Source organism: Monodon monoceros, unplaced genomic scaffold (genome assembly GCF_005190385.1).
Source record: "Monodon monoceros isolate NGI ecotype Baffin Bay Population unplaced genomic scaffold, NGI_Narwhal_1 Super_Scaffold_7, whole genome shotgun sequence".
In the NCBI taxonomy this organism is placed as follows: Eukaryota; Metazoa; Chordata; class Mammalia; order Artiodactyla; family Monodontidae; genus Monodon; species Monodon monoceros.
This window is the reverse complement of record NW_021703784.1, coordinates 45,272,320-45,293,272: the sequence shown is the minus strand read 5'-3', so window position 1 is coordinate 45,293,272 and position 20,953 is coordinate 45,272,320. Positions and strand designations below refer to the sequence as shown.

At 39.9% G+C, this 20,953-nt stretch overlaps 1 protein-coding gene across 8 annotated transcripts in view; it reads right to left on the bottom strand.

The window, feature by feature from the left end:
- The window catches only part of PICALM (phosphatidylinositol binding clathrin assembly protein), a 108,112-nt gene extending 101,423 nt beyond the window's left edge, over positions 1-6,689 (bottom strand). For 2 of the 8 annotated variants that reach the window (XM_029209118.1, XM_029209119.1), the window contains exon 1: positions 6,256-6,686. In XM_029209118.1, coding sequence (XP_029064951.1) covers positions 6,256-6,385 — 130 coding nt within the window. In that variant the 5' untranslated portion in view covers positions 6,386-6,686. Of the gene's footprint in view, positions 1-6,255 lie in introns of all 8 variants that reach the window. The other 6 variants (XM_029209124.1, XM_029209125.1, XM_029209122.1 and 3 more) reach the window with 5 other exon arrangements.
- Positions 6,690-20,953: the final 14,264 nt, after the last annotated feature.

The window sequence follows — 20,953 nt, the reverse complement described above, 5'->3', positions numbered from 1 at the left end:
TTCTAATGTAACTTGAGAAATCCTTAATATTCTGATAACCTGGCAAATTACAATTCTGAACATAATTTTTAATACAGAGGTTTAAGTTCATTAAAATTCCCTTTTAAAGGAATATTAGTAAATTGTAACTGCCTACAAACAATTCTCCATGAAGAGAACCATATACACAGTGAATACACAAAATTCTGAAAGATCAAATCCAAAAATTTCAATTCTCTAGAGAAATATATAAAGCCATTTAACTGGGAACATACTGAGACAGAACACAAAGTAACGGAAATGCCACTTCAGCCACCAAAAGAACGGGAAAAGCAAATATTAAGCCTTTACTTTGAAAATCTAACCCTACTTCTTCTTGGTAGGGCTCTAACCTCTTGCCAAGAAGTCTTTAAGTTTATTTTACTTGCTTCTTTGACTTTAAGGGCAAAATCACGGAACTAAGCACTTTGAAACTGAAGAAAACAGAAGAGACTTTCTATGTATTAGGGTGAACTTTCACATTAAATATTCTAAATGATAATCAGAGTCAAAATAAAGTATTTTATTCAAATTAAAGCAATTCTGATGACTAATTAAAATCAATTATTTTAAACAAATTGGTGAACTTTCACATTATTTAAATTAAAGCAATTCTGATTAGTTAAAATAAATTAAACAATGTATTTTTAAAACATCTGGGGGGGGGCTTCCCTGGTGGCGCAGTGGTTGAAAGTCTGCCTGCTAATGCAGGGGACACGGGTTCGAGCCCTGGTCTGGGAGGATCCCACATGCCGCGGAGCAACTGGGCCCGTGAGCCACAAGTACTGAGCCTGCGCGTCTGGAGCCTGTGCTCTGCAACAAGAGAGGCCACAACAGTGAGAGGCCCGCGCACCGCAATGAAGAGTAGCCCCCGCTTGCCACAACTAGAGAAAGCCATTGCACAGAAATGAAGACCCAACACAGCCAAAAATAAAAATAAATAAATTAAAAAGAAAAATCTAGGGAATTCCCTGGCGGTCCAATGGTTAGGACTCCACGCTTCCACTAAAGGAGGCACAGGTTCAATCCCTGATCAGGAAACTAAGATCCCTCAAGCTGTGCCGCACGGCCAAAAAAAAAAAAAAAAATAGGGACTTCCCTGGTGGTGCAGTGGTTAAGAATCCACCTGCCAATGCAGGGAACACAGGTTCGAGCCCTGGTCCGGGAAGAGCCCACATGCCGCAGAGCAGCTGGGCCCGTGTGCCACAACTACTGAGCCTGTGCTCTAGAGCCCGCAAGCCACAACTACTGAGCCCAGGTGCCGCAACTACTGAATCCCGCATGCCTAGAGCCCATGCTCCTCAACAAGCCAGCACAACAAGAAGCCCACACACCGCAACGAAGAACAGCCCCCACTCACTGCAACTAGAGAAAAGCCCGCACACAGCAATGAAGACCCAACACAGCCAAAAATAAATAATAAATAAATATTTTTTAAATTTAAAAAGTAAAGTGGAAGAGCTTAAAAAAGTTAAAAAAATAAAACATCTAATTAAATATCATACAAGTGCTTTACAACTCAAATAAGAGGAAAAAAAGCATGTCACTTCATAATGAAGTTTCACTTCTTTTCCGTTGAAATTAAATTCTAAGACATCTTTAAAAATTATTCAGATATATAAAATATATAAACATAAAAAGCACTGCTACAAGGATAAAAAATAGATGAATAAAGTCTAAACAGTATTTCTTAAAGTAACAAGTCCACCAGTGAAGCCTAATTACTTTACAAAGAAATTTTAGAATTAATTTGCTAGTTAGAAATAAGGCAGCTACCGACATGGCTATAGGTAAAATTCTCTTCAGGTTGCTCTTTTAAAATACATACTATTCAGAAACATAACTAAATATGTCAAGGAGGAAAAACTTATATTTGTGGAGTTCTACTATATACCTCCTACATTTGACATAAGTAGTCAAATCTTGCTATTACCACTTTGATGACTCAATTACCATTTTTTTTTGTATTTCAGAACTATTAAAGTAGTAAGGGACAGAATAGGTCAACTAATGAAAATGAAAATATAAATCATACGATTAATTCTTATGGGAAAGAACAGTAAGCCCAAACATAACTATGAAATAATTGTCCATTTGGAAAGCCCCAGTTACCTTATTTCTAAACAAGCGCCATCTAGGGGCAGATCTTCTACTTACTATCTTCCTCACAGGTACCTTCTTTCAAATCAGATCCCAGTTACCAGATATATTCTTGACAATACGCAAACTAAGCACCCATTGGATATCATTAACTAAGACATTAAAAATCAATAATTTGCTTAGAAAGATAATTATTTTGGGTGCATGTCAATATTTTATATGTATTTTCAGTGGTTATACAAACCACTTACCCAAATACAAATTCCACCCTCTACATATTCAAAACATTCACAAATTCTTACTTAAAAAAAAATATATGTTTCCACAATTAAAATTAGGCAGAGTCTAGAGCCATTACACAACACACAAATACCCACACTGTATCTACCTTAGAGATATGCTTATAACGGATACTTAATAAGAACATGATCTTGATTTTGTTATACAGAATGTAAGGCAGATGGTGGCTGGAATGAAGTGTCCCTTGAAATTAACTGTAAAAAATATGGATATAAAAGTGAAAACATTAGAGCCATTAACATAATATTTCATCTCAGTGAAACATGCCCCAACATAAATGTCCAAGGAAAGTAAACAAGTATAGAAAAAAGTGTTCTTGTCAAAAAAACAAGAGTAAAGGTTGTGAAATCAGGTAAGAATGTTTTTACTTTAAGAATTTATAAATTTTAAAACTCTGTTCTGGGCTTCCCTGGTGGCACAGTGGTTCAGAGTCCACCTGCCGATGCAGGGGACACGGGTTTGTGCTCCGGTCTGGGAGGATCCCACATGCCGCGGAGCGGCTGGGCCCGTGAGCCATGGCCGCTGAGCCTGCGGGTCCGGAGCCTGGGCTCCGCAACAGGAGAGGCCACAGCAGTGAGAGGCCTGCGTACCGCAAAAAAAAACACAAAATAACAAAAACAAACAAACAAAAAAACCTCTGTTCTGTCTGTACTTCAACCAATAATGTTTTAAGTATTCTATACCCTCTTTAAATTTAGTTAGAGATGATCTTCTATGCATATGACTTGCCTCTCCCATAGCTATGAGAAAGGATTAAATTAGATAATGGTTAATAAGTGCCTGGCAAACTGAAGTCCTTCAAACACAAGGCTGCTATTCTTCTATCTTGATTATGGCCATTAGAGGCCTGAAATTAAATGCAAACCATGTTTAGTTTCAAAAATATGTTTCAGGTTTGACAACTCTTTTCATACTAGGGACACTACTTAACATTATTATCTACTGACCCCTATAAGCAAAGCAAAAGCTCTTTCTTAGACAAGTATACAATGTAGTATGAATTAAGCCATAATTCACGGATTACAATCATCATTTCCTAATATAGACAGATTTTGGCGAAGTACACAGAAACCACCTCCACACTCTAAAGGTTTATAGGAAAAAGCAGTCTTAAGCATATTTTTGTTAAATACTAATATTTAAAAAATGAAATCATTTTCATTAGGGTCAACTAATTAGGCAACAGTTTCTCAGTATATTAAAAGGCGCAAGAGAGCTAAGCCTTCACTTGAAAGAAAAATTCCTAAAAGAGGAAAAATTGTATCTACATTAAAGACTTAAAAGTCCATGATGTCAAAACCCAGAACTGTTTGTGAAAGCCTTTTCAATTTCCTCAAAGTATGTTAAAGTGTGTGGGGGAAGAAGGTGTTTACAAAAACCACTCATTGGTCAGACTTAAATTTATTCCATTAGTGGAACTGGTTATAAGGGTGTTTTAAACAACAATATAAAGAAAATAGTATTTTTTAAAAATTGTATTTTAAAAATAGTATTTTAAAAACCTCATAGAGTAAGTGGCTCCTTATTCATACAGATTTTTTTAAAAAATCAAACATTACCAGGAATATTCAGGTTCTAAATGGGAATTTATAAACACAGCAGTGGTAGAGAAAAAGACTACAAATGTGTGATTATCCATATACCAAACTTAATCCCAGTTCTTATCTGCAGCAGCTTCCATTACAAGAGAAAAGGCTAACATTCATAAAACCACAAGCAAGTCTCACTCTCCTAAATTTACCTAGCCTATTTTCTGACCTTTTCCACAATGTGTTAGAACTGCAACATTTGAAATAAGACAAGAACCTTTAAAAAGACTTTTAAAAGTGGTATCTATTCGTGTTATAATTTATCATTTTGAAGGGAGAGATGAGGATAACAGTTCACAAAGTCACAAGTAGTTTCTTCAACGCCAAAAACAAACAAACAACAAAACCAACCTAACAAAAGAATTAACAGTGTTAGGGCAAACCATAGATTGGGTAGAGCAAGCCAAGTAGTCATTTGAAGAGAAGTAAACAGTAGAAATGTCTACTCCAAATATCAGACAATCAAAAGAGGTACTTAACGGCTTCATAATGTATTTAAAAGAATTTTCCATTTATAAATGTGTCATCATTTAAATATATTCTGAACTCTTTAAAAACAGTCAAGGATTGATAGTTAACAAGCAGCCTCCATGAACCGCACATCAAAAGAAGAACCAAGCAATAATGATGCTTTTTTAAACTTTTCCACAAGGAAAGAGTAAGTCACAATGAATAATGGGTTTGTCTGTAGCAGTAACTTGTTCTAACAGTAATTCATGAGCAAAGTGTCTTGGAAGAATTCACATTTTGTACATTTTTTTAAAAAGCGCAAACCTTACGGCCAAAGTCCAAACGAGAACTCAAAACAGGACTCCCGTCAGTGAATTCCCTTTCAGGACATGCTCACTCTTGCTTCAAACAGTAAAGCAAAGTAACTTTTCACGTAGGATGAAGTCAGTCAGGCTTATGTGTCCAGTAGCCATTTAAAAAAGGAACTTATCTATTACAATGCCTTTTTCCCTATGTTTCCCTGAAAAGTATCAAGTCAAAGCTCCATTGAGTCAAAGCTTGAGTAATCCACTGATCTTTGTACCTTGAGGTAAAGGAGTGGAATAAAAAAGGAGGATATTACAGGTGGCTTCCAGGTTTGGAAAAAGTTGGGAGGAGTTAGCTCTAGTAATTGTAGCTTAGTGAATGGTGTAATATCATGCGTGTAAGAAAAACTAGTTCCTCAAAAGATAACCAGCAAAAATTAAAACGGAGTCCAAACTCAAGCATCACCAAATATCTTTTTACCAGTTTTTTAAAGGATGTATGTTATTTGTAGATTTGATTATTAATCTATTTTGAATTCCAATAGTCTACGCTTCACTCAAGCTTCTGAATTCAAACCGCCAGGCTTAACAGCTCTAGGAACTGATACCAAAATCAGCAAACCCTTTTCCATATCCCCATTAGAAAAAAGAAAAGCGGGGGGGGGGGTGACTGACATTCACAAATTATCCCAGTCAAAAGCATGAAAATACAATGATTAAACCCCACCAGAGGTGATTAAAAATCCCGGCGTTCCACAAAGCTTTCCCCACACCAACAGAATCCCTTTACTTTCACGCCCACGAAGAAAGTAGTCAGGGGAAAAAAGTCGGATATTGAGTATGATATTTACAATGAGACGAAGGAACTTAAGATACAGAGGCAAAGAAAGGTAACCCAAAGGGCGGGGGGTGGGGGGAAGGTAGACGAGAAAACCGGGAAAGGAAGGGACAGAAGAGGCTAGTGGAGCAAAGGAAGTGGGAATCACTTCAAGGGAGGCGGCCCTCAGGGTTGCGGAGAAACAGGGATCCGGGCCCACGGAACCGGGCGTTTACGGAAACCCGAAGAAGGCTAGTGGGGAAACAATAGGGCGGTGAGGCCGGGAGCAAGCGGGGAGACGCTCAGGAGAGGGCGGCTAGGCAGCACGGGACGGGTGGGAAGAAAGAGTAGAAGGCTGCAGCAGACAGAGGAGGCCGGGAGGTGAGGGGCTAGGTGGAGAGGCAAGTTGGCCGGCTGTAATGTGTATCGCGGAGCACCGGGCAGAGAAACCAGGGTCCCCTAGGAACCTGGAGGGGAGTGGCTTGTCAGGGATTTTTAGACAGGGAACGGAAGCCGTGAAGGCAGGTGTGATGGAAGCAAAAAGAACACAGCTCGGATGAGCACAGGACCCGCCGCGCCAGAGAAGACGCAGGGAGGGAAGAGGCAGCTGAAGCGGGGAAGAAAAGAAATGGGGAGAAGGACGCGGGTCGCGGGGGCAGCGGTCGGCTTCACTCACAGTCCAGGTGCTTTTTCTTGGGCCCCATGATCTCGTGGGTCGTGGCCTTGCATACTGTCTTGGACACGGCGGAGCCGGTGACACTGTGTTGGGCGGCGGTGATTCGGTCCGTCAAGCTCTGGCCGGACATCTCTGCGGCTCCTCCGCCACCCCTCCCGCTCGGCAGCCGGCGGGGACTTGGACCCCCAAGCGCCGGAGGACCCCCACCCCCCCCTGCCCCCACCGGCTCCTTCTCCGCCTGCCGGCCTGGGGCGGGGCTCAGGGCCGCGCGCTGCCACCCAGCCCGGAAAGAACCGGCTCTTGTCACCCGCGGGGTCAGGCACGATATCGGGCACTCCCCTGCCCCCGCCTCAGCTCAGCCCACCCCCTCCCTGGTCAGCTGAAGCCGGGCAGGGCAAAAGGGACAGGCAGCTGCAGGAAAATGGCGGCGCCAGGCTCCTCCTCGGAGCTTTCCGGGCTGCCCCGGGTCACGTGACTCGGGCACCGCCCCTCCTTCTCCGTCTCCCGCCCCTTTTCCCTTCTCTTTCCTCTTCGACGCAGGCCCTCCCTCGCTCGGCGAGGGAAGAGCGGGGTGGCGCCCGCGCGTTACGTGATGGAACCCGCCCGGCGGGCGCAACAGGAGGCTCCCCCGCGGGGGCAGTGCGCGGCCCGCCGCGTCACGTGATGCTCCCTGCTAACAGGTCGCCCGAGGCTGGGCTCGCTGGGGTCACGGAGGGGGAGGGGGGAGGCGGGGCGAGGGACGTATGGCTTCTCCCTTCTCCCCCCACAAGGGTGTCCTAGTGTCTGTGGTTGAAACCAACGGCTCCCCACAGAGGAGGTGCAGCTATCTTCACAGCTACCCCTGAGCAAGGGGGTGTCAGAGCTGCTTGGGCTTTCCTAGCAGAATCAAGAATGTGTTTAGGGAGGCCCCCAAAACCATCCTCCTGCCTTTAATGAAAAGGAAAAGGCTTCCGTCGGTCCATTCTCGGAGGCTGTCAGCAGGCCTCTCCCTACAGTGGGTATTGAAGCTCTCCCTGCTTACTTACCCCAGAAGGGTTGGGGTTTTTTTCCCCTTTTCTTGAGAGGCTTGGAAATGTCACCTGTTTTTGTTTATCTCTTCCCTGAAAACTTGACACATTGCTGCCAGTCTAAATTTGGATGCTAATGGGCCAGTATTTTTTCTCTAGGGTGTCAAATAGGACAGGAAACACATAGCTTCACTGGAATTTGAAAAGGGAAGTAGTACGATGATGTCAACAGAGATTAGCTGACCCTACAAGGCTGACTGCTGTGGTGATTAAAGGTCCAGACCATAGAAGGAAGTGAGAAGGTAGTAAGTGGAGAAGTCCCATTCAGAGAATCCAGACATCACTACCTGCCATCTCCCCTGGTTTAGTCTTTGTTCTCTTTGGCCTCTTTTTCTCTTGCGTAAGCCAGATTTTCAGGGAAAGAAGACACTTGAAACTGTCCTGTGGGCATTTTAGAGGAATTATTATATCCTGTGAATCTATTCTATGAGATCCAGATCTATTTCACAAAGTCTTTTAAAATGTTAAAATGCCCCACTTTCAACACAAGTTTAAGGATAAATTTTTAAATCTCCATGAATGTTAAATTACCATGATAGTCCTATGTAATCTTGCTAGTTTCAAATGAAATGCTAACATACTCAGAAAGTCTGTGTACACCATCTGCTAGCCAAGTCCAAAATACTGTGCTTCAATCTGGTGACTCTCAAAAGATGCAAAGCTAATGGTTAACATTTTATGTATCATCATGAATTTTGTGGTCTCCTCCCATTCCCTTTCCCCCCTTTTTTTTTTCACTATGGCTGGTGAAAATTTGCAACACCATGCTTTTGCCAAGAACATAAAGTGCTTAAACCAGCAGGCTTCATCTGTGTCAAGCCAGCCCCAAATTTCTCAAAACTGTAATGACTTCCTTCAGTGCATCTGCAATCCATCTGCAGTTTGGTGCCCAGTTTGCTGCCCTGTGTCCATTGGGCCGTGGAGTTACCCAATTCTTAAGACCTCCTTACTATTCTTCTGTGGGTTCCACTTAATAAGTTACCAGGTGGCCTGAGCTTCTGCATTGGTAGACCCCTGCTGAGGTCAACAGGAGCTAAATCAGTAGCTAAATATTTCATCTTTAGGGAAAATGTAAAAGTTATTCCTAAACACACAGAAGGCAACGTGTATTTTTTGCACTACTATGAATGACATTCTAGGAAGGTATTTCACCATTACTTTTACCAAAGAGATTCTTACAAACCACCATTATTCAAATAACTGTAGACATGTTCACCTTATAAATAAACTAGCTTCTGTTAGAAATATCACTGTACTTTTTTTCAAGGGTGTATTTTAGAAGTTTCTAAATATGTAAAAAATTAGTGTCAATTAATTGTTAGGGTCCCCCAAATTAAAAAGTATATTGTAGAGAGGTGCGAGGTACAGGGGAGGGAACAACCGTTTTTTGAATGCTTTCTATGTGCTAGGAACACTACATAAATTTTTTCATTTAGTTCTCATTACTATAACTCTAAAAAGTATTGTGCCACTTGATACAGGGAAGAAAAAAGTCTTAGAGATTAAATGCTTATATAATTTTTCTCTATTGCTTAAAAAAAAAATTCTTAGAAGTCCCAGAATCCCACAAATACTCAAGTGCAAGATTTAAAAACTCATTGTCTTTCCATTACTTTATCTAGATTCTTTAGGCAAGACTTGAAGCAACTACCATATATATTAAATTCATTCAACAAGTACTTCTTGCCTGCATACGCTGTGCTAGGCATTGCTAGGTGCTGATGTAATAATGTGTGACGCAAACATGGTCTCTGTTCTCAGAGTTCTTACACTATTTTAAATGGCAACAGAAGAGAAAAATAAGTGGGGAGAAGAAAATATGCTGCACCTGAAGAATCTTTATGATGTCTGTAACTTTAAGAAAATGAGGGAGAAAAAGAATATGGAAGAGGGGATTGATCAGAATTTTTACCCTTTATTATTTCAGTTAAGCCCATTCCTAAATCCAGTCTACCAGTTCCCTACACCCACTCTTCTTAGACATTAAGGTTATCTAAATTATAATCTTTTGACATTCTGTTAGCTAAGCTGACATGAACAACTTGGCAACCCCTTCATCCCTCACCTTTCAATGTTTATGTTTCCTGATGCCGCCAAATCAGTTAAAGATCATTATCTTATATAACCTTACACAAAGGTAAGGACTTTTCTTTGAATGTAGCTGAGCTCTCTTGCTAGAACCTCCAAGCAAGGACTTCACTTCCTTATTCAGACTCTCAGCATACACCCTTGTGATAATAATAATTACATGCAACTGTGTTGATTACTTACCCTATGCTAAGCACGTTACATGCATTATCTCAGTTAAACCCTAAGACCACCTCATGACCTGAAGTGGCAGAGACACCTCTGAATTCCCCAAAGTCTGTTTCCTTTTCTCCTGAGCACACATACTATGTTTCCCAGCCTCTCTTGTGATTAGTTGGGGTCAATACACAATAGACTGTGGACAGAAACAATGAAAGCTGTTTAAGTTTTGGCCCACAAAACCTCTAAAACCTCCTACACATGCGCCATATTCTCTTTCTTTCCCTACCTACCAGCTGAATGAAGATTTCAAAGAATCTAGAGGAAGTCAAAACTGCAAAATAGAAGAAGCATGGGGCCCCAAATTAGTCCTTGAAGGGAATCCTGCCCCAGAGAACTGCATGACCAGGAATACCGGTATTGGATTTTACTTGTTTTATTAAATTATGCCTCTAAAATTTTAATGCTGTGTGTTATAGTAGTAATTAGCTACCCTACCTAATGCCCTTCTTTTCTCTCCATTTTACTGATGAAGAAATTGAGGCTTAAGAAAATTTAAGTAACTTGCTTAAATTTGCTCTGCTATTAGGTAGGGGAGCAAGGATTAGATCTCAGGTCTGTCTGACTTTAGAGCTTGGGCTTTCACTGCTTGAGATCCTCGTGATACTATTTTATGTACTTCTAAAAACTTTATTAAAATTTTAACACACACTGCTTCACCTAGCATGCAGAAAAGACAGAAATCAGGGTGACCACCAGGTTCTCTCCCATATGTGAGACTGTCTTACTATCTTTAACTCATTCCTGCCACATTTTCCTTTCTTCCAGGTATATTAATTCTATAATTTCAATATGACTTTCAGTGTATTTGGGCCTTTTATACCTCTTGAAAGATGACATGTGGACTAGCTCTTAAATATAATCCTTCTCTTAAAAGGAAAGACTAACCAAACCTTGACCCTGAATCATCATGAAAAACTCTCTAATTATGAAGCAGAATAAAAATAGGATACCTGTGCTGTTAAGGTACCTGGGGTCCATTCTTCTCTGTAATATAAAGAGGCTGAATCAAGTAAAAATGTATTCGAGCATGCAACACTGAACTAAAAGATCAGAGTTTCAATGTTAATGGTAAAATTAGGATATTAAATTTTGACCAGTAAATATCACTAAAGTTAAGGAGATTTATTAATTCATTTGAGGCAATGGGAGAAATACCAGTTTGGAGTCAGACACACTTAGGTTCGAAACTCTGGGCAAGTTATTCAGTTTCATCGTATGTAAAACAAGGGTAGTAGCATATATCTTACAGATTTCTTATCAGGATTAAGATAATGTACATTTGTAGCCTTTATTTAGATTCCATGTATAAGCGATATCATGTGATATTTGTCTTTGTCTTACTTCACTCAGTATGACAATCTCTAGGTCCATACATGTTGTTGCTAATGGCATTATTTCATCCTTTATTATGGCTGAGTAATATTCCATTGTATTTATGTACAAATGAACTTATCTACAAAATGGAAATAGAGTTACAGATGTAGAAAATAAACTTATGGTTACTGGGGGTAAGGAGTGGGGGAGGGATAGATTGGAAGATTGGGATTGACACATACTACTATATATAAAATATATAACTAATAAGGACCTACTGTATAGCACAGGGAACTCTACTCAATACTCTGTAATGGCCTACATGGGAAAAGAATCTACAAAAGAGTGGATATATGTATATGTATAACTGATTCACTGTGCTGTACATCTGAAACTAAAACAACATTGTAAATCAACTATACCCCAATAAAAATTTAAAAAATAAAATAATGTGCATAAAAACTAGTACAGTGCTTGACACACAGTTGTCACTCAATGAATAAAATCATTCAACAAACATTTGCTCAGAATTTACTATGGGCAAAGCCCTCTACTAGAGTCTCAGGATACAGACATAGATTAGACAAAATGTTAATGCAATGTACAATTAACCCTTGAACAACATGGATTTCAACTGCGCAGGTCCACTTATACGTAGATTTTTTTCAATAAATACATACTATAGTGCTACATGATCCCTGGTGGTTGAATCTGCAGATGCAGAGGTAGGACTGTAAAGCTATGCATGGATTTTTGACTTGACAGTGGGGTGGGAGATGGGGGCTAACTCTTGCCTAGTTCAAGGGTCAACTGTATTAAGTAATATGGTAGAGGTATGCCTAGAGTACTATTAGAACAAAGAGAGATGACGCCTAGTTCTTCCTGATGGGATCAACGAAGGTTTATCAGGGACAGTGACACATAAACAGACTCTTGAAGGATGATTAGGAATTGTGAAGGAATCAAAGAGAAGTTATTGCAGGCAGAGGAAAACCACATCTGCAAAAGAAGGAGCCATTTGGGGACTGCAAATTGTTATATACGGCTGAAACATAGTGTATGTGAGGTTTTTATTTATTCAGTCAATCAGCGAGTAGTTATTGAGCACCTACGTATGCTGAATAGTGTTCTAGGTCCTGAACACACATCAGTGAACAAAATAGAAAAGTTTTCTGCCTTCTTGAATGGTGTGTATATTCAAGTGGGGCATATAACAAATAAATATGAAACAGATGCAGGGAGATAAGAGTGCTATGAAGAAAAATTAAGCAAGGTAAAAGAATCGAGAGGACTTTAAATTGGATGATGACAAGGGAAAGCCTTTCTAAGAAGGTGACATGTGACCTGAGTGGATTGTGGGAGTCAGCGGTGCAAATATTGGGGAGATCATTTTGCATAAAGGGAGCAATGAGTACAATGTCTCTCAGACAGGAACAAGGTTAACTTGTTTGTGGAACAGTAAGGACAGTGTGGCCACCAAAGAGAGAGTGAAGAGAAAAAGATTCAGGAAATGATCCCAGAGATATGACCAGATTATGAAGGGCTTTATAAGGCATGTTGAGGAATCTAGGTAACATCTAGAGGTAGATGTCCCATGAGAAGAGACAGCCCTAGGTCCTTGGAACAACTAAAGACTGCATGAAGTAAGCTGTTTCCAACCAAGACAGCTGGAACAAGACCCCATTTGTTGCCATGTTCTTCTTTGTACCTGTATCCCCTTGGGTTTGCATCTTTATCTTCTCAGCTATTTTCTTCCCCCATTTCAGGATCAAGGTCCAAGATAGCTAATGGCTATCTGTGTCCTTTACTCACGGTATCCCCAAGACCTGTATTCCTCATACACTAGTAAGGTTGAATAAACCCTACCCAAATTAAAGGGCAAAAGAAACTTGATTACATAAGGAAAGTCCAAATAGATTGTCACATGCTTTCATTGTTCAGTTTTCAAAATCTAAGAATATGGCTTTCAAATGCCTTTCAAACTCTAATAATTTTTGTCTTAGTGTCTGTCTGCATAGCAGTTACCAGATATATGATCTTCAGAGTCTTAAATGCTGCTGCACAGCCACTGCTAACACTAGATAATTTACAAATGATCATCCAACAAAAAGAACAAGAAAGCCTGATACTTATAGAGGTCAATATGACTACCATGAAAAATTCAATACGTAATTGCAACTTACTAAATAGCAGTGCAGATCTGGATTGATCACCTCCCCAGGAAAATAATCGTCTTTCTTTCGACTTAGGCTGCAGATTGACCAAAAGAATGGGGCCTGAGAAATGAAGCAAAAACTAATGATTTGCAAAATGAAATGAAGCAAAAACTGAAATGATCCACTGTACCATTCCATGATATGTAATAAAAACTATTTAAGCTCCTATTGTTTTAACACCAGCTTATTTAGGCCCATTTGTAACAATATAAGACCACAAATAAACTGATTTAACTGTAACTCTGCACAGATTCATAGGTTTTAGTAATTCAATTACTTTACAAATTCTAACCAGTTCCTGCCTAGGCTACTAATATCCACCTCAAAGGCAGCCTATGGTTAATCCTATAAATATATTCCCCTTACCACCCCCTTTTGAGACGTTATTGAGACTCTGTTACTGTCATGCTTCCCCTTATTAGCAACTTTAACAAATCCGTGTTTTTATGATGAAATATTTTTCTCATGATCTTTGTATGGAATGTGGCAGACTTAATCATATGCCCCACAGAGGTGTCCATGTCCTAATTCCCAGAACCTGTGAATTTGTTATCTTACATGGCAAAAAGGATGTAGCAGATAAGATTGAGGATGGAGAGATTATTATCTGGGTGGGCCTGATGTAAAGGGTCCTTATAGAGGGAAAGAGGAGGTCAGAGGGAGAAGAAGGCTATGTGACAGGAGAAACAGAAATTGGAGTGATGTGACCACAAGCCAAGGAATGCCAGTCACCTCTAGAAGCTGCAAGAAACAAGGAATGGGTTGTCTCTCGAGCCTTTATAAGGAACCAGCCCTATTGTCACCTTGAAGTGAATTCTGGAGGTTACAGATCTAAAATAAGACAACAGAATAAATTTCTATTATGCAAGTCACTGAGTTTGTGGTAATTTTGTTACAGTAGCAATAGGAAACTAATGCAGAGAACTTTGGCAGGAATTTGGATTTTATTCTAAGTGAGATGAGAAGTCATCAGATGGATCTCAAAAAAATATATATATATATATATTTTTTTTAATGTACATTCTTGCTGTGTGGAGAACGGAATTTAGAGCAAGATAGAAGCAGGGAAAGTAGGAAGGAATTGCTTTAGACAAGAAGAGCAGTCAGTGACAGTGACTTGGATTAGAGTGGAAGGCATGGAAATGAACAGTAGATAGATTTAGGTATATTTTTAATGTAGAATCAACAGAATTTGCTGGTGGCTCAAATGGTGGGGAGAGACTCTAAGGACAGTGACTCAAGGGAAAGAGATTATACAAGGATGACTTCTAAATTTTGGCCTGAACAAGTGGGTGAATGCAGAATAGGGGCAGATGAAGCTGGAATGAAGATAGTAGGCAGGTCATGAAGAACCTTGTATGCTGTGTTTAGGAATCTGGATATTGTCCTGAAGGCAAAGGGAATGCATTGAAATATTCTAATCACAGGAATTGGATGGAGGTCTAACTGACCTTTGTGTCCCTTTCATTTTCTTAGTTCGATTAATACATTAAAAGATGTCCCAAAGCCATAAACCATTATTCCATCTCTTTCCTCATTCTCTACCTGTGTAATGCTTTGGTTTTAAATTAATTGAAGCCTTGTTATGAGAAAAGTTATCAAGAAAGTCCTGAACAGCTAAGCTTTGCATTTTATGGTCTGCACTGGGCCTGATTTACAGAAGTCTGATAGATTAGAAAACAAAAAGCTTATAAAAATAGTTGTACTTGTTCATAACACTTAGCCCAAGGGTAGATCAAGGGAAAACTGGTTGGTGGGTAGAGGGCATTGTAGCAGTGGCATTAGAGAGGGGAAGAAGGAGATAGATTCTAGAGATATAAGGGAAAATGCATAGAACTTGATGAAGAGATTGCATGAAATATGCAAGGGAGAACACAAAGTAAAGGTTGATTCCTAGGTTTCTGATGGGGTTCATCTGGATACATCATGATTCCAGTTACTGAAAAGGAGGAACCTAGAGGGAGAGGAAGTTGGGAAGATGGCAGGGAGAGAATGATGCATTCAATTTGGATATAATTTATTTTTTAACTAATAAAATTGATATTTTAAGAGCAGTTTTAGGTTCACAGCAAAACCGAGTAGAGAGTACAGACAGTCCCCATACACCTCTGTCCCCACACATGCACAAACTCCCTCACTATCGATGTCCACAGCGGTACATCTGTTACAACCGATGAGCCTACACTGACACATCACTATTATCCCAAGTCTAAAGTTTACTTTAGTGTTCACTCTTGGTGGTGTACATTCTGTAGGTTTGGACAACTGTATAATAACAAGTATCCACCACTGTAGTATCATAAAGAGAAGTTTCTGCCCTAAACATTTTTGTGCTCTCCTTTTTTATCCCTTCCTCCCCGCCCCCAACCTCTGTCAACCACTGATCTTTTTACTGTAGTTTTGCCTTTTCCAGAATGCCATATAGTTGGCATCATACGGTATGTAGCCTTTTCAGAGTTGCTTCTTTCACTTAGTGATATGCATTTAAGGTTCCTCTATGTCTTTTCATGGCTTGATAGCTCCCCTTTTTTGGTGCTGAGTAATATACCATGGTCTAGATGTACCACAAGGTACTTTTTCATTCACCTACTGAAGGACATCTTGGTTGTTTCCAAGTTTTGGTAATTATAAATAAAGCTCTATAAACATCTGTATACTGGTTTTTGTATTTTGTATAGACATAAGTTTTCAATTCATTTGGGTAAATACCAAGGAGCACGATTGCTGGATTGTATGGTATTAGTATGGTTAGTTTTGTAAGAAACTGCCAAACTGTCTTCCAAAGTGTCTGTACCATTCCCACCAGCAATGAATGAGAGTTCCTGTTACTCTACATCCTCACCAGCATTTAGTGTTTTCATTGTTCCGAATTTTGGCCATTATAATAGGTGTATAGAGGTATCTCTTTGTTGTTTTAATTTGTAATTCTCTAATGACATACGATGTTTAACATCTTTTCATATGCTTACTTGCTATCTGTGTATCTTCTCTGATGATGTACCTGTTCTGGTGTTTTGCCCATGTTTTAAGTGGGTTGTTTGATTTCTTATTGTTCAGTTTTTAAAGTTTTTTGTATACTTTGAATAAGTCCTTTAATCAGATGTGTCTTTTGCAAATATTTTCTCCCAACCTGTGGCTTGACTTCTTTCTCTTGACATTGTCTTTTGCAGAGCATAAGTTTTTTATTTAATGAATTCCAGCTTATCAATTTTTTTTTCTCTCGTCGATGATGCCTTTGGTGTTGTATCTAAAAAGTCATTGCCATACCCAAGGTTATCTAGGTTTCCTCCTATGTTATCTCCTATGAGTTTTATAGTTTTGCATTTTACATTCAGGGCTATGATTCATTTTGAGTTAATTTTTGTGGCAGGTGTAAGGTCTGTGTCTAGGTCTTTTTGTTTTTGCATGTGGATGTATTCCAGTACCATTTATACAGAAGACTATTTTTGCTCCATTGTATTGCTTTTGTGCCTTTGTCAAAGATCAGTTAACTGTTTATGTGGCTGTATTTCTGGGCTCACCATTCTGTTCCATTGACCTATCTGACTATTCTTTAGCCAATACCACACTGTCTTGGTGACTGTAGTGTTATAGTAAGTCTTGAAGTTGGGTAGTGTCAATTCTCCATCCTTGTTCTTCTCCTTCTACATTGAGTTGACTTTCTGGGTTTTTTACTTCTCCATATAAACTTTAGAATCAGTTTGTCATTGTCCACAAAATAAGTTGCTGGGATTTGGATTGGGATTGAAAGGAATCTATAGATCAAGTTAGGAAAAACTGAAATCTTGACAATACTGAGTCTTCCTATTTATGAATGTGGACTATCTATCTATTTATTTAGGTTTTTAAAAAAATATCTTTCACTAGAGTTTTGTGGTTTTCCTCATATCAACATTATACATATTTTGTTAGATCTGTACCTAAGTATTTCACTTTTCTGAGTGCTAATGTAAATGATAATGTGTTTTCAATATCAAATTCTGCTTCTCTGTTGCTGGAATGTAGGAAGGTAGCTGACTTTTGTTTATTGGCCTTGTATTCTACAGACTTACTATAATCACTTATTAGGTCCAGAAGGTTTTTTCTTTTGTTGATTCTTTCAGATTTTCTATATAGACAATTGTGTCATCTGCAAACAAAAATATTTTTATTTCTTCCTTCCCAGACTGTATATCTTTTAATTCCTTTTCTTGTCTTCCTTCATTAGATAGTTTTTTTTTTTTTCGGTACGCAGGCCTCTCACTGCTGTGGCTTCTCCTGTTGCGGAGCACAGGCTCCGGACGCGCAGGCTCAGCGGCCATGGCTCATGGGCCCAGCCCCTCTGCGGCATGTGGGATCTTCCCAGACCGGGGCACGAACCCGTGTCCCCTGCATCGGCAGGTGGACTCTCAACCACTGCACCACCAGGGAAGCCCAGTTTTGTTTTGTTTTTAATCTTCACACTTTAAATATTTTACTCTACTCTCTTCTTGCTCATGTGGTTTCTGAGAAGTCAGATGTAATTCTTATCTTTGCTCCTCTATAGGTAAGGTGTTTTTTCCTCTGGCTTCTTTCAAAATTTTTTTCTCTATCTTTGATTTTCTGAAGTTTGGATATGATATGGCATGATGTAGCTTTTGTTTTGTTTTATTGTTTTTTATTTGGCATATATCCTGCTTGGTGTTCTCTGAGCTTCCTGGATCTGTAGTTTCGTGTCTAACAATAATTTGGGGACATTCTCAGGCATTATTGCTTCAAATAATGCTTCTGTTCCTTTAGCTCTTTCTTTTCCTTCTGGTATTCCTGTTACACATGTTATACCTTTTGTAGTTGTCCCACAGTTGTTGGATATTCTGTTTTGTTCTTTCAGTCTTTTCTCTCTTTGCTTTTCAGTTTTGCAAGTTTCTATTAGTATATCCTCAAGCTCAGAATCCAGTTATGGGCTTTCCTCTGCCATTTCCAGTCTATTGATGAGCCCATCAAAAGTATTCTTCAGGGCTTCCCTGGTGGCGCAGTGATTGAGAAGTCCACCTGCCAATGCAGGGGACACAGGTTTGTACCCTGGTCCAGGAAGATCCCACATGCCGCGGAGTGGCTGGACCCATGAGCCATGGCCACTGAGCCTGCACGTCCAGAGCCTGTGCTCTGCAATGGGAGAGGTCACAATAGTGAGAGGCCCGTGTACCAAAAAAAAAAAAAAAAGCATTCTTCATTTCTCTTACAGTGTTTTTGATCTCTAGCATTTCTTTTTTATTCTTTCATAGTGTTTCCATCTCTCTGCCTACATTATCCATCTGTTCTTGCATGTCGTCTACTTCTTCCATTAGATCCCTTAACATTTTAATCATAGTTGTTTAATCATAGTCCCCAGTCTGATAATTCCAGCATCCCTGCCATATCTGACTCTAGTCTGATGCTTGTTCAGTCTCTTCAAATTGTGTTTTTACCTTTTTGTATTCCTTGTACTATCTTGTTGAAATCCGGATGTGAGGTGCTGAGTGAAAGAAACTCTAGTGAATAGGCCTTTTGTGGTGTGGTGTTAAGGTGTCAGGGGAGGAAAAGCATGCTCTAGTCCTATGATTTCGGGTCTCAGTCTTTTAGTAAGCCTGTGCCCATGGACTGTGAACTTTACCAGTGCTTCTCAGTTTCCCCCCCTTAGGTAGGACAGGATGGCCAGAGGGTGCTGGAGTTGTGTATTTCCCTTGCCCCAGGTAGGTTAGGCTCTGATAAAACCCAGCATGTTAGACTCTGCTAGTTTCTCCTGAAGATAGACCTTATTAAGAATAACAGAATGCTCTGGTATATCTCAAAATGGTTCATTTTCTCCTTCCTCTGCTGAAAACACCAGGGGAATTTTCTCTGGTATTTGCTGTGAGGGCCTGGAGGAGCTCCTAGAAGTAAAACTCACAGAAATGGGGGGCCCCTTATTCCTGAGTTCCCTTGGAGATTTTAACTCTCAGACTTGTCCACACTTGAGACACCAGCATTTTTTTTTAGCATCTTTATTAGAGTATAATTGCTTTACAATGGTGTGTTAGTTTCTGCTTTATAACAAAGTGAATCAGCTATACATATACATATATCCCCATATCTCCTCCCTCTTGCATCTCCCTCCCACCCTCCCTATTTCTCCCCTCTAGGTGGTCACAAAGCACAGAGCTGATCTCCCTGTGCTATGTGGCTGCTTCCCACTAGCTATCTATTTTACATTTGGTAGTGTATATATGTCCATGTCACTCTCTCACTTCATCCTAGCTTACCCTTCCCCCCACCCCATGTCCTCAAGTCCGTTCTCTATGTCTACATCTTTATTCCTGTCCTGCCCTTAGGTTCTTCAGAACCAATTTTTTTAAAATTTTAGATTCCATATATATGTGTTAGCATATGGTATTTGTCTTTCTCTTTCTGACTTACTTCACTCTGTATGACAGACTCTAGGTCCATTCACCTCACTACAAATAACTCAATTTCATTTCTTTTTATGGCTGAGTAATATTCCATTGTATATATGTGCCACATCTTCTTTATCCATTCATCTTTCGATGGACATTTAGGTTGGTTCCATGTCCTGGCTATTGTAAATAGTGCTGCAATAAACATTGTGGTACATGACTCGTTTTGAATTATGGTTTTCTCAGGGTATATGCCCAATAGTGGGATTGCTGGGTCGTATGGTAGTTCTACTTTTAGTTTTTTAAGGAACCTCCATACTGTTCTCCATAGTGACTGTATCAATTTACATTCCAACCAACAGTGCAATAGGGTTCCCTTTTCTCCACACCCTCTCCAGCCTTTGTTGTTTGTAGATTTTCTGATGATGCCCATTCTGACTGGTGTGAGGTGATGCCTCATTGTGTTTTTTGTTTTTTTTTTTTTACGGTATGTGGGCCTCTCACTGTTGTGGCCTCTCCCATTGTGGAGCACAGGCTCCGGACACGCAGGCTCAGCAGCCATGGCTCACGGGCCCAGCCACTCCGCGGCATGTGGGATCTTCCCGGACTGGGGCACGAACCCATGTCCCCTGCATCAGGAGGCGGACTCTCAACCACTGCGCCACCAGGGAAGCCCCTCATTGTGGTTTTGATTTGCATTTCTCTAATGATTAGTGATGTTGAACATCCTTGCATGTGTTTATTGGCAATCTGTATACCTTCTTTGGAGAAATGTCTATTTAGGTCTTCTACCCATTTTTGGATTGGGTTGTTTGTTTTTTTGATATTGAGCTGCATGAGCTGCTTGTAAATTTTGGAGATTAATCCTTTGTCAGTTTTTTCATTGCAAATATTTTCTCCCATTCTGAGGGTTGTCTTTTCATCTTCTTTATGGTTTCCTTTGCTGTGCAAAAGCTTTTAAGTTTCATTAAGTCCCATTTGTTTATTTTTGTTTTTATTTCCATTTCTCTAGGAGGTGGGTCAAAAAGGATCTTTCTGTGATTTATGTCATAGAGTGTTCTGCCTATGTTTTCCTCTAAGAGTTTGATAGTGTCTGGCCTTACATTTAGGTCTCTAATCCATTTCAAGTTTATTTTTGTGTATGGTGTTAGGGAGTGTTCTAATTTCATTCTTTTACATGTAGCTGTCCAGTTTTCCCAGCACCACTTATTGAAGAGGCTGTCTTTTCTCCATTATATATTCTTGCCTCCTTTATCAAAAATAAGGTGACCATAGGTACGTGGATTTATCTCTGGGCTTTCTATCCTGTTCCAATGATCTATATTTCTGTTTTTGTGCCAGTATCATACTGTCTTGATTACTGTAGCTTTGTAGTATAGTCTGAAGTCAGGGAGCCTGATTCCTCCAGCTCCATTTTTCT